The 13792-nt window shown below is 37.7% G+C and overlaps 1 protein-coding gene across 7 annotated transcripts in view; it reads left to right on the plus strand.

Moving 5' to 3' along the window:
• The window catches only part of PLCE1 (phospholipase C epsilon 1), a 158776-nt gene that overhangs the window by 78290 nt on the left and 66694 nt on the right, over positions 1–13792 (plus strand). Inside the window, exon 1 of one of the 7 annotated variants that reach the window (XM_082052593.1) lies at positions 3022–3100. The exons of the other annotated variants lie outside the window; for them this stretch is intronic. Within the exon in view, the coding sequence (XP_081908719.1) occupies positions 3082–3100 (19 nt within the window). The 5' untranslated portion in view covers positions 3022–3081. Of the gene's footprint in view, positions 1–3021; positions 3101–13792 lie in introns of those variants that run through there. 7 annotated transcript variants of the gene reach the window in all.

Here is a 13792-nt window from a genome sequence, read left to right on the forward strand (position 1 = left end):
GAGGCAGACTATATTGACCTTAAGAAGACCTACTTCATTCATCCCTTAGTAGTCAGAGGTTACCCTTCTTCTGTTATGAGACTTTGCCAGCAGCAAAGATTAGGTAGCAAACACGACCCAAGTGTCTGATTTTTTCCCGCTTCCCTTTCTTATACCCTTTGCACAAGGCTTACTGTTACAATATTGGGGAAATTCCAGGATCCCTGAAGCTGGGGCAATTTTCTGACAGCTATATGTCAGAGTCGTGGGCAATAATAAGATTTATGTATGCATTTAGAAAGCCTAACATGATTTAGCTAGTCTATGTGTGTTTGGACCCAAAGTTTAAGACCAACTGGAGTAAGGGATAAAGACAAATGAGCTGAGATTAAGACATGAAAATACGAAATGTGTCTCAGGTTGAGAATCTAAGATAAGAAGATGGGTAAGGCAATGAACTCTAGGAGAAGAAATCAAATCCAGGAGATAGACAGTAAGTAGATAATGTGGCCTGACACAAGGGTGTGACTCAGGAAAGCAAGGATTTCATGCTACTTGGTTAGCTCCAGGACGTAGGTCAGGAGGACCAGGAACAAGGGCAGGTCACCTGGTCAGGGGCAGAATTAAGAGTGACGTGGCAGGAAGCACAGATCAAGGCTTCCTTTAATCCAATGTGTTTAATTCGTTGTAGGCACCAGGAATTAAGCTCTGCCAGCAGGGCTTATCTCATCCTTGTAGTCCTCTTTCTGAGTGCAGTAAGGTGAAAAGATGCTGCACAGTGCTGTATGGCGCTGCAAGATGAAAAGACACCTAATTGATCCAGGCAGTAGACTGAAGTTAACTAAGTAATCTAAGTAAAACAAAACAAAACATTTTCATCTGTAAAATCACTCCTTTGGGCAGAAGAGGTATCATACTCATGGTACAGGAAGGGACATGTTTGTATAATATGACCTACATATCCTAACTAATGTATAGAGCGCTAAGCAATCGAGAAGCAGAACACAGAACTGAGTTTCAGATGGGTTTATATAGATTTTAGTTCCAATAGGATTATATGGCAGTTTGGTACCGATGATCCCTTAACTTGTGTAGCTGAGCCTCTACTGACAGCAATATTTTTGTTGGTAGTCTGGCTTTTTTTTTCCACCAGCAGAAAAAAAACAAGTTTAAACTCATAGAATGAATCTGACTCTGCTATTAGAGCTTTGTTGTGAGGAAGGGAAGAAGAATGTACTAATTTCTGCAGTTGAGAGATGAGAAGATTGTGCAAAGTGATGTTAGTTTTAAAATCAAACTTATTATTTTATTAAGAGTAATTAGTCTTCAGGAAAAAAAAAAGGGTTTAATCTCTAAACTGCTTATCATTGTTTATTGTTTTAAAAGTCTAAACATTTGTTTGAATGGGCCTTGTAAAAGTAATGTCCATGGGAACTTTTAAAGTGTAGAAAGGAACTTTTTTGGTATGTTTATGTTAGCATGTCAATCAGAAGCCAAAATAAAAAATCTGAGGACTTCAAGATGACTCGAGCCATCTCTAAAGATTCCCTTGAAGTTTTGTTTCTAGGAAACAAAATAGAAGAAAATCAACTTTTATAGGATAATACTCTTGTTTATAACCAGGCACAATTTTTTTTTTTATTAAATTCTAAAACATACTGTGCCATTTTCTTCATAGAATCAAAAACATTCTTAATTTTCTCTTTAGATTTTCAAATATTTGCTTTTATAATTAGTGAGAAATTCTTTACTATGGACCCTGTACTGATCAGAAATGTTTAATGTATTATTTTGTATTTTTGTAAGGAGGTAGCATAAATAAAATTGATACCATGGTGGTCCTTGTATTGTCATATTTAACATGAATTCTTCAGAAATCTTAAGTGTGCCAGTTTTCAGCTGGAAGTTGGAAACAGCGCTAAATTGTCATTCTTCCAATTAAGAAAGAATATGCTAGTATTGTCAATGAAGGAATAATGGTGCGTTGGCCAGATTCCATGATGGTTCCTCTGGTAGAAGTTTTTCAGACAAGACGTATATTCACCATATAAACAAAGTGACTCTAAGTGTACTGCTCACATTCCAGTTCTGCACGGATCGTGCTCTCAGGCTTCCTGGGGAAATGGAGAAAGGCTTCTTGTGGTAGAGTTTTGTTTTTCAGCCTTGTGTACTCAAGCAAATTTCATAACTAACTTTTCACTGATGTAGTCCTGCTGCTTGTAATAGTGATGTAAACTGTGAGTAAACAAGGCTAAGGTCTGAATGAAGAAAAGAAGTGATAAAAATGCCAGCGCCTGATATTAACAGCTGGTGGGATCAAGGCAGAGTTTTGGTGTCCATGTAGTTCATTAACATAGATGCAGCCTGAAAGGCTGTGCTGTCTAGGTCCCTCTACTTGTAGTGTCTTTACAGTTAATCACAGTTCTGGAAGCTTCGGGAAGGTTTTCTTCTTCTTTGCCTCTCAAAGAAACTTTTTTGAATTGTTGGCTAAGTCATACCCTTTTGTCCCATAAAAACTAATGCTCTTGCCTTTTATTAGAGACTCTAGAGCAGAGTGCAGAATAGCTGTAAAGGTAGGGCATTTGCTAATAAAGAAACCCATGTCGCGGTTTTTGTAATGCTTCAGCTGAAGTTTCCTAAAACAAAACTAACTCGGTTTATTGCTTTTGGCCTGTTTAAACAACACTGATATAAATATAACTTGTACAAAAGCATGGGTCTAGGCTAGCTTATTTCTTAATATATTTAAAGACAAAAATCCAGCAGAATTTAAATCATGCTTGTTTGTAACTCTGCTGTCAAAATAAAATGCTTTTAGTCTTAGCAGGATGTATGCTCATCCTTAATTTCTAAACTTCCTTCCATTCGAATCCTAGTGTTTCAACTTTTATCTGGGGAGGTGGGTAACCTGACCTTTCAGCGAGCCAGCCAAATGCACGTCTTCTTCATGGCTTACACAAGGCATGTCAGTTATGCATTTTGCCACAGTTTGTAGCTTTAAACTGAGCAGCTGTTGCCTGACTGTTAGTTTGGACAAGTGCAGCGAGCAGACTTTCTGGGAGTACCTGCTCTTCTGGCATTTTAGGAGGAATCTAAGATTCCATGGAAGACACAATTACTGGTAAGATTTGCATTTCTATGGCTCGTAGTACACAGTTCTGATTATCTGTAGGTGGTTTAAACAAAGTGATAGTTTTATTTCCAGAGTTAGAAGTAGATTGGGTAGTAGATTTCTAATCTAATGTTGGATCTATAACGTCTACATTTAATAACGATGCTGTAAAGATACTTAAAACTATTGCTAGGTGGAAAATGAAGTAGGGATTTAATATAAACAGTAGGAATTTAAACCCCTCTCTCAGTCGTAAGTCTGTATTTTGTATTTAAAGTTGTTGGAAATGGAATGGAATATAAACATTTATAAGTAATTTAAGTATACTTTGCAGTTCACATAGCAGCTATTTTGATATCAAATTATGATTTGAGACTTTGTTTCTTATTCTACAAAGAAGTGATTTACAAAAAATGCTGGACAAAATATGAATGTCAGATATAATAGAAGTTTTTTAAAGTAATAGAACTAGGTAATATTTTTTCTTCCCTGAAGTTTATGTATTACTGAAACGCTACGAATTAGTAGCATATTTTTGAATGTAAATCCACTTCTGTTTTTTTTCTTTAGCAAGCTTTTGGTTTTGAATATTCAGTATACAAGTTCATAACTTGTAACCAGTTTGTGTTTTGTGGATGCTTAAGTAATTTGATTTTTTTCCCCCCTTCTGAATGATGTGAGTGCATAGCAGCATGTAAAAGAAATGTTTTTTTACTAACTGGTCATAAAGAAACATCTGTATTTACATTTTTTTTGTAAACTGGGACATGTAACTTGAATTAATGTTCATAAAATTTTGCTCTGTGAAAGGAATGTCTTTCATCTGCTAACCCTCCAATTTCCCTAATCTGGCTGTTAGCTAAAGACTGTGACAAACACTCAGCATTCAAAGAGATGGTATCCCATTGCAATAGAAAGATTGTATTGGTTATCAACACCATTATTTTCACCTCAGAGATTTAGGAAAAAAAAAAAAAAAAGCCCTAATACTAAGTGTATCTGTATTAATTGCAAAATCTTGGGGTTTTTAAATCCCTTTATTCAGTCGGTGATAACGAATATATGATACCTAGTCAGATTACAAGAAATGGAGAGAAAATTATATTAGTTAATTTCAGAAATATTAAAATTATAAATTCAGCTCAGACTCTGCCTTTGATTGCTGATTTGTGATGTTTTAGCTTTGATTTGAGCTAGAATGATGCAAGCGTTTTGTAGAAAATAAGCTGATATGAGAATTTTTATTACAGCATAATTTGTTTAGGTTTTTTTTAAGGGGCTTCATATTGACGTAGTTTTCTAATGTCTAAGTGCTCACTTTGGAAATAGTTATGCATAAAAATGCATTTCTACACATTTTAATAATTCTGAAGTAAATTACCAGTGAGATTTATCAAGTGCAAATGGAAAATATTTTGCCTGCAAAATACTAGGCAACAATAAAAGAACTAGAAATATGATGTAATGCAAAAAGTACCTTTAATTACTCCTAAGGTTTTTGCACAGCAATTAAATATTTTATCTTTAATTTTCCATGGACTTGGTACAACAGATTTCATACATGTTTTAAGCTTTCTTTATGAAGTGTTCAGATCTTCTAGAAAGGGGACAGGTCTGATGCTGTTGTGTTAGGTCTCTGCTCTCCCCTCCTCAATGACCATTTCAGTGTCTCTTTCCTCTGATATTTTGGAGCAAAGCACTTTTTGACTTAACCATATTGCTGCAGGCAGAAAGGGTATCTTCTGAGAACATTTTTCTTTGCGGGAGGAAAAGAAATCTTGATCTGGAAAATCTATAGTTTTGAATGCCTTTCAATATGTTGCTGTTAGGTTTGGAGAGGATTTGATCTGAACTCTTCACCTGTCTTTGCTTGTTCAGAATTACATTGCAAAGCTCTGCAAAGAAATTGAACAAAGATTTCTTTTACCATTTTCCTTATTAAAGTGGAGTAGGGACTGAAGTAACATGAATATGTATGACCTTTTCTAAACATTCTTATAAGATTTTTTAAAAATAAATTGCTCTTCTAACAAGTTTCCAGAAGTTTCCGATTGGAATTCAGAAGAATTTGGATTGGAAACACTATTAGTCTTCAGGCCTTGATCCTGAAAATAGCTTTATGAATAGCTATAGCCATTAAACTACATGGGTTTTTGTTTTTTTCTTTTGACCATTCTTTGTTCTGTAGAATATTTGTGGGTAATACTGTCATTTCCTACTACCTCCAGGTATGGAACTGTAGCCACTGGAACTGTATTGCAAGTTCTGCAAATCTCAGGAGGGCATAATGTGCCAAATATCCAAGGTTATTTTCATCCTGACCTGCACGAGGTCATGCTGGAACTTGTAGGTTGAAGACTTGATAGATCTTTTTAGAGATCTTAAAAATTTCACTTTTATTAGTGAATGAATTAAATAAAAATAGTGTTAACAAAACCCACAATAAACCATTATGGCATTAATGATTCAAGCTAAGAAAACAGTACAGTAACTAATTTGAACGTTAAAAGATAAAAAATATCTAGTGTGGTCAGATGTGTGTGTCAGTGTGTGTGATTTTACAGTATTTGCTGAGAGGAGTTACATCATAGTAATTAGTTCTGGTTTTGTGTCAGTGTAGGCACTTTCTTAACTGAGAAAAGTTAATATTTTATGAATTTATTTGTACTGTCATACATTAAAATACCATGAAATAGTTTTGTTATTATTTAAGGTTAATAGTGTCTTCAATTTGAGAGAGAAAATGAACATTAAAAGTAGAATTTTCTTTTAGCTTTCAGATCTTAGTAATATGCTGTTCTGTAACTGCCATGAAGTGGAAAGTATCCAAAGAAATCACCTAGTTTTTGTCTACCTTGTAGGTAAATGATTTGTGAATATAAAACCTGCTAAAAGCTGTCAATAAACCATTCAAGTGTGTGAGTGGAACACAAAAGAGTTGCTGGCTTCAGGTACTGGTTGTCTCAAAGATGGTGGTAGGATTTTGCATGGAAGCTTAGTGTTTGGGAGGAAAAAACTTCAGGAATTTTCTATAACCATTTATAGAGCGAATTGCTTTTAAAAAGACAACAAGGGAAAACTAAAATATATTTTAAATTCCTGTATGCACAAAAAGCCTGAAAACTGTAGTTTTACATTTTGACTTAGAGCAGACTCTTCCAGACTACCACATTCCTGCATATTTGATCTCTTTCTCATATGATTGAAAGTTGAAGAACTGCAAGCACGCTGGGTGTCACAAAACAAAACCGCAATATTTGCATGGTTTGGAAACTCACTACATTTTTTAAAAGGGTAAACAAAATTGCCCTTGTTCTGTTATTTGCTGCCACAATGAATGGGAGTTACAACTGCTTTAACAAACAGTTTAACGATGGTAGAATGTTAGTACTTTAATATTTTTTTTTTTTTCAGTAATAGCTACAATAAAAAAACAATGGAGTCACGAAAGTAACAGTTTTCTGATTCTATTGGGCAGAAGATTATATCACTTTTTATGTCAGCATGGGAGGACTGGTAAGAAGCAGCCTGCAAAAAAGCATTTGTTGGTCACAGTGTGTCACGAGCTGTCTGTTGGTTAAATACACCATGTTGTGGTAATGTTTGTTGTTTTACTGGGAGGCAAAAATAAATAAGTTGTATGTAAAAGCCAGGGAGTAGTCCTCTCAGTCTTTTCATTGCTGACTGTCCAACTTTGTGCACTTTCTATGGAGAAAAGTTCAGGAGATACATTATAACGTTTAGATAAATAATAATTACCACAGTACAGGAGAAAGTATTTTGTGTCTTCTGGGAGTGGAACAATAAATGGATCCAAACAGCAAACACCTCACTGTAGGTATTTTGATAGAAGGGGAATTGATAGATGGGTCCGGTTAAACTGAAGGACTTCTTGTGTCACTTGAAGAAAATGGACACAGGTGGTGTTGGCTGGCATCACTAGCAGGACAAAGGCAGCAAAGGAGGTGAAAAAATAAATGCATGTGACTTAATAGAGAGGGACTAATTTCAGAAAGAGGTCTTACAGGAAAGGGAAAGCTTGAGATTAAAAAAACAATAACAAAACCCACAAAATACCCCAACCAACACAACAAATGAAAAAAACCCATTAGCGATTGCATGGACATTGGCACATCAAATTTTAAGACAGGAGGGCAATAAGAGCATGTAGTTTGGGAAAGTAAGACAGCTTATAGAAATGCAAAGCCCGGTGTCAATGGAGATCACTAGCTATAGTCTGACATCCTTTTAAGATGTTATTTACTTTAACCAAATTGTCTTATATTTTAAGCTCTGGAGTTGAAAGGCAGCAGTGCTACTGTACAGCCTTTGGAGGATGCCTTAGAACTATCATCCGTGTGTCCAGCTTTTTCCAGTGTTCAGTGACACTCGCAAAGAGGGCCAACTTATTTCTAGTTTGAGTTTGTCTGTCATCAAGGACCAACTGCTTGTTCTTGCTATGCCTTCTTTCTGCTGGGTTAAAGTATTTAAAAACTGACGTATTTTCCCAGTTGGAGATGCTTACAAATTTACTACAGTGAAGGCTACTCTCAATTCTCACTTTATTTACCTAAAGTTATGCATTTCTGATCTATATCTCTTCCTCTAGGTCTCACTATTCAAGTGTGGAATAATTTTATAGCATTCTTCTGCACACACTGTGGTTTGTCTCTTCTTTAAAAACATTGAAAAAATGTGTTTCTGGCACCTCCTTTTCTGCCACCCCCCCCTCCTTAAAAACATTTGGGTTTAGTGTCTGTTCTTATTTTTTCAGAGCCATGGCCTTTAGGAAACAGAACTCCATTCCATACACAGGATCTGCATTTCTTGCATTGAGAATACTTCCTATTTCCAATGTATCTAAAATGTGTACACTAATGTGACCACTTTTTGCTTCACTATTAAAGTGATACTTAAAAGTGAGGCAAAATGCTAAACTGCCACATAAAAATAATGGAGTCATCTGGGTTGGAAGGGACTGTGCCAGTCATTTAGTCCAGCCCTGTTCATGGAAAGGCTGATGTGTGTTATTTTTCTAGTTGTTTTGTTTTCTTACTATGTGAAAAATATTGTTGACAAAGTTGGCCCCAATTCCACTTTAAACCTTAACCACAGTACAAGCAGCAGTGGCACCACAAGAAAGGGAAAGAAAGAGAATGGTTAATTTTTACTGTGTCATTTTAAAGAAACAATTAGTTGCATTTGAAGCTTTCAGATTAAGGGAGATATCTTAAAATCTGAGGAAGTCATCTCAGAAGGTACTAATTTTGAGCTTGTTTTTGGACAGCAAAATCATTACTTTTGAAAGTTTTCGTGTTAGATAAGGGCTGCAAACACTTTTTCTAGTATAATCTGCTAAAGCTAACAACAAAGACAGAATTCATTAAAAGGTCTTGTGACTGTTTAGAAGAGCTTTTATGTAGTAAGTGTATTAATACTGTGAAAACCAAGTGGAATAAATACTTTCATTTTTAAAAGATAACTAGCTGCAACAGTGTAATACATATAGCTATGCTCTGTTTGCTTGAACACAATCTTGTATAACTGTGTCTTTGTTAATTTAGCTTACGCTAATTCCCAAATGACATGAACTAAACAGAAACAATTATAGAAAATAATTGCTTATAGCAGGATTTAGTCTAGCACAACTATAGTAGTTCACTAGTGAGGCTGTAAAAAAGCCTGTATGGATAAATAATTATTTAAAACATTTTTGTTTGAGGTAGGAAGAAGTGATATTGAGGCAAGTCGTAGATGTTGAAATCTCTATTATGACGTTTACATTGATCTAATATTTTGTGTAGTCTGTTGTTTTACTTCTTTTGGCTTCCAGACATATGGGTGCCTTGTTTGTGGCAGTGTGCTGTATTCCACTGATCCCTCCATGATGTAAACTCCTGAGTCACTTAACTGATTTCAGTTCTAAGGCTAAATCATACAGGCTCTCCACTCTGTAATTTAAATTCATCTGAAGGAAAGAAACAAAATCTTCTCAGCTTTGACTTCTTGGCAATTCTTGCTGTTGTGCTGAGTGATTTTCATTAAGCTACATGATATTTTTGCTGTCTCAGGACTATAGATTCTTTCATGGACTTCACAGCTTTATTAAGCATAACAGTGCTTCCACTGAGGTAGATGAATGCTTTAGAACAGCTTTTGAGGCCATCAGTGAATTTCAACAGACAGCTTACTAGTTCATGTGTTTTGTGTCAGCAGGGTTAAATCATTACTATTGAAATAAAATTAATTGAGACAGCTAGTAGAAACAGAGTGGAAACTTCATAAGCCAAGTAGGGCTATATTTAATGGTTGTTTTCCAAAGGCAGGCAGTTTTCATTAAATAGTTCCTTGAATTTAGGCATTCCTGTTCTCTGCAGTACTTGAGTAACTGGACAAGATGGGAACAGACATTCCAAAAGGTCTAAAGTCAAGCAGGTGAGGCAAAAAGCTGGTTTGGCTGAGCAGAGATCTCCTTCGTGAACTATGGCAACAAAGGAAGTATATGGTCACTGGAAGGAAGGTCACACATCATGAGAGGACTACAGAGATGCTGCTTGCCACTGTAGGGAAGAAATTCTTGTGGCCAAAGCTCAATTAAAGTTGAAGCTGGCCAGTGCTGTGAGGAACAATAAAAAGGGCTTTTTAAAATATGTTAATAGCAAACAGCAAGCCAAAAATAACACGGACCCATTACTTGATTAACATGGTCACCTTATAAACAGGGACATAGACAAGCCAAGACATTTAATACTTTCTTTGCCTCAGTCTTTAACCCTGAAGATGGGCTCTGGGGCCCCCAGAGCTCTGGACTAGAGAACCATGGCTGCAAGAACAATAAACTTCCAATCAATCTGGAAGTTGTACAGGATTTGCTACTCCAGCGAGATCCCTACAGGTCAATGAGGCCTGATGGCATTCATCCAAGGGTACTTAGAGAGCTGGCTGATGATGTCACAGCGAGACCTCTCTCCATGATTTTTCAATGCTCTTGGGAATCTGGAGGGGTCCCAGTTGACTGGAGGCTGCCAAACGTTGTCCCAGTCTTCAAGAAGGGCAGCAAGGATGACCCCAGCAGCTACAGGCCTGTCAGTCTCACTCACAGACTCACTTTGTGCCTGGCAAAATTAAGGAGAAGATTATTCTGGGAGCTATTGAAAAACATCTAAATGACAACAAAGTTATTGGTCCCAGCCAGCACAGGTTCATGAGGGGAAAGTCTTGCTGGACCAACTTAATTTATTTCTGTGACAAGGTTACCCACCTAGTTGACCAAGGGAAGCTGTCAGTGTGATATTTTTGGATTTCAGTAAAGCCTTTGATACTGTTTCTCACAGTATCCTTCTGCACAAGATGTCCAGCACATAGCTGGATAAACACACAATACAGTGGCTGAGCAATTGGCTGATGGGCTGGGCTCAAAAGGTTCTAGTAAATGGGGTTATGTCGGGCTGGTGACCAGTCACTAGCGGCGTTCTGCAGGGATCCATCTCATGGACAGCGCTCTTCAATGTCTTCTTAAATGACTTGGACAGAGGGACCTGAGGGAATGCTAAGGAATTTTGCCAATGACACAAAACTGGGAGGAACTGTTCACACTCTCAAGGACAGAGAGGTTCTGCAGAGGGACCTGGACAAATGTGGAGAATTGGGTGATCACCAACAGCATGAAGTTCAACAAGGGCAAGTGCCAGGTTTTGCACCTGGGACAGAGCAACCCTGGCTGTACATACAGACTGGGGGACGAGATGCTGGAAAGCAGCTCTGCGGAGAGGGATCTGGGGGTTCTGGCTGATGGCAAGTTGAACATGAGCCAACAGTGTCCCTGGCAGCCAAGATGGCCAACTGTGTCCTGGGTGCATCCAGCACAGCATTGCCAGCCGGGCAAGGGAGGTGATTGTCCTGCTCTGCCTTGCACTTGTGCAGCCTCACCTGGAGCACTGTGTGAAGTTCTGGACGCCACAGGATAAAAAAGATACAGAGCTACTGGAGAGTGTCCAGAAAGGGGGCTACAAAGTTGGTGAAGGGTTTGGAGAGGAAGCTGTATGAGGTGTGGCTAAAGTCACTATGTCTGTTCAACCTGGAGGAGACTGAGAAGAGACCTCATCATGGTCTACAGCTTCCTCACAAGGGGAGGAGAACTGACAGGTGCTGATCTCTTCTCTCTGGTGACCAACGACAGAACCCGAGGGAATGGCAGGAAGATATGCCAGGGGAGATTTAGGCTGGATGAGGGTGGTGGAACAGGCTCCCCAGGGAGGCAGTCATGGCCCCAAGCCTGACAGTGTTCACTAAGTGATTGGACAACACCCTCAGACACATGCTGTGAATTTTGAGGTTGTCACATGCAGGGACAGAAGTTGGACTCTATGATCCTTGTGGGTCCCTTCCAACTCAGGATGTTCTATGATTCTATGCCTCCTCTTCCCTCTCTGTCCTAAAGGGTCTCTTGTCACATGTAATCAGGCTTCAGGGTGAGACCAAAGCAAGGAAGGTAGTGCTTGTTACAAAATATATTTCTGAGGATCTTAAAGCTGAAAAGCAATTTGCTTTTGTGGTAATTGTTAAAAATTGTGCAGCCAAGGAGGACACTGCAGCATATCATTAACTCAATGCAGGGATTGCTGATGTGGAAGATCGGTGCCCTCAGGATAGAAAGGAACACTTCAAGATTGGGGCTCTGAAACATTGAAAATGTCTGTTGTTTCAGTTTTGCTGTTATTTACATAATAAATGCTATATTTTACTGCAACTACAGTTTGTATGGTCTTTTGAATTTAAAAAGTGCCTAACAAAAGAGTAAAATATGAAAAATCAAGATCATGAACTTTAAGGGATACCCAACTTTATATACTTCCTTGTTTTCCATAGGTGTATGTGTATTCTCAAAATACATTTTTGTTTAACTTCCATTCTCACTGATTCATAACAGTTGTTTTATTCTTAAAACTGAAAAAATACTTAATTTCTATTTTATGTAAATGAAAAAAAAATCCAAATAAATTTAATTTATCAAAATACTAAAATATTGGAATCTGATCTGAGATTCTTGTGCTCTGTTTAGCTACTGGATATTTCTCCTTTGAGGGGTTAACTCAAAGCTGTATGTGTTTTGATTTTGTTCCGTCAGTGCACAGAAACCCCTGCTTTGATTTTGGACATGCTTTGTATCAGTTTTTGTGGGTTAGGCTAAAGCTTGGGATCTGCTTTCACTCAGGCAGTTACTTGTTCATTTTGCAGTGAGAATTGTACAGTACTTTTTCTAGAACACTCTTCCAAAGTCAATTCATAAATCTTCCATTTTGACCATTTTTTTCTTATGTGCTGGAATTTATCTGGCAGTTTCTATATACGTTTATTTATAATTTGAACTTAACCTTCTGTGTGCTGTGCCGTGTTTGTATCCAGTATTTTAAAAGTATTTGAGTACAGATCCTGCAGGGAGAATCCTCCTTCTGGTGTGTTGCTCAAGTCAAGCTTCTGATAGACCAGGATCACTTGGACAACCTTTAGCAGAAAGATTTATGAAATGAATATGAAAGTGGAATATTTCTGAAAACACCTCCAGGAGACTGGCAGAAGAGGGGATTAATTAGATGAGATTTTGTTGTAGGAAAGTAACAAATAACCTGAGAATAGTTCAATGGCAAGTGTGGTGGTGTCATATTAACCTCTTTACAGCCTTTCCACATATCTTTTACACTGTGATAGAAAGGTGTAGATTTACAAGTTAGCTGTTACTTCCCTTAATTCCTTCACCCAGCCTTCATGATGATAGTTGCCTCTGAAGCAATAGAATCTTGTGTCTGCACTTGCACAGTGTGGGCTGCAGCATGCCACAGCAAGACAAATGGCATGTTGGTATCGAACAGCTTTTGAAATCTAATTTTCAGCCAGCCAATAGGACACTCACTGTGTGCCTACCCAACTTATAATTAAACATTCTTCTGGCAAGGATTCTGAAATCAGGATATAGTTCAATGAACTATAGCAATAAGTGAAGGTCCCCTAAAGAGTATGGCCCAGGGTGCTTATTGCCAGCTATGCAGACTGGAAGCAATAAGGCTGATTTCTGACTAAACCTGTAGATGGTGAACCTTTTCAGACTTTTGGCAATACACACTGCTGATTCATCTCTTCTTAAGGTCTATGAACATGTCTATGTTCAGCCAAGCCTTGCATAACACTAGGTGCCCTTTGTGGCTGAGGTATCCATTTGCTACCCTCCTAGCCTCAGGGTTGTGTGTTAGGATACTGCCTTCAAAGCCTATTATTTCAGGTGCATAAAAAATGTTTGCTGGCTGGGGTTAACCCACAATATCACACCAATTCTTACATAGATGTTCTGGAAGCATTGCTGGTCATCCTGTGTATGCATGAGGATGCAGTCCCAGCTCTTTACTCATTGCCCCAAAATGGAAAGGAATCAGGAAACCAGCACCAAACTTGATAAACTTTGTTCTGAGATCTGCTATTATTTTTGTAGAGTCAAAACTACTGTTAAAATGGTACTATTTGCATTTTTTTTTCCTGGTGAGTATACAGCCAGAAGCAAAATGAATGGATCCGTTTATTATGGACAGGTCTGTGATTGTTTCTATCAGCTGTAGCCAGTACCAGTCAAACTGCACACAGAGCAGGAAATGGTTAGTTAAATGTGTTGACAGTATATGGTAATTCAGAGACAAGCAGCCAAGTTCTTCT

The sequence above is a fragment of the Streptopelia decaocto genome, assembly GCF_964273445.1.
Source record: "Streptopelia decaocto genome assembly, chromosome: 5".
NCBI classification, from domain to species: Eukaryota; Metazoa; Chordata; class Aves; order Columbiformes; family Columbidae; genus Streptopelia; species Streptopelia decaocto.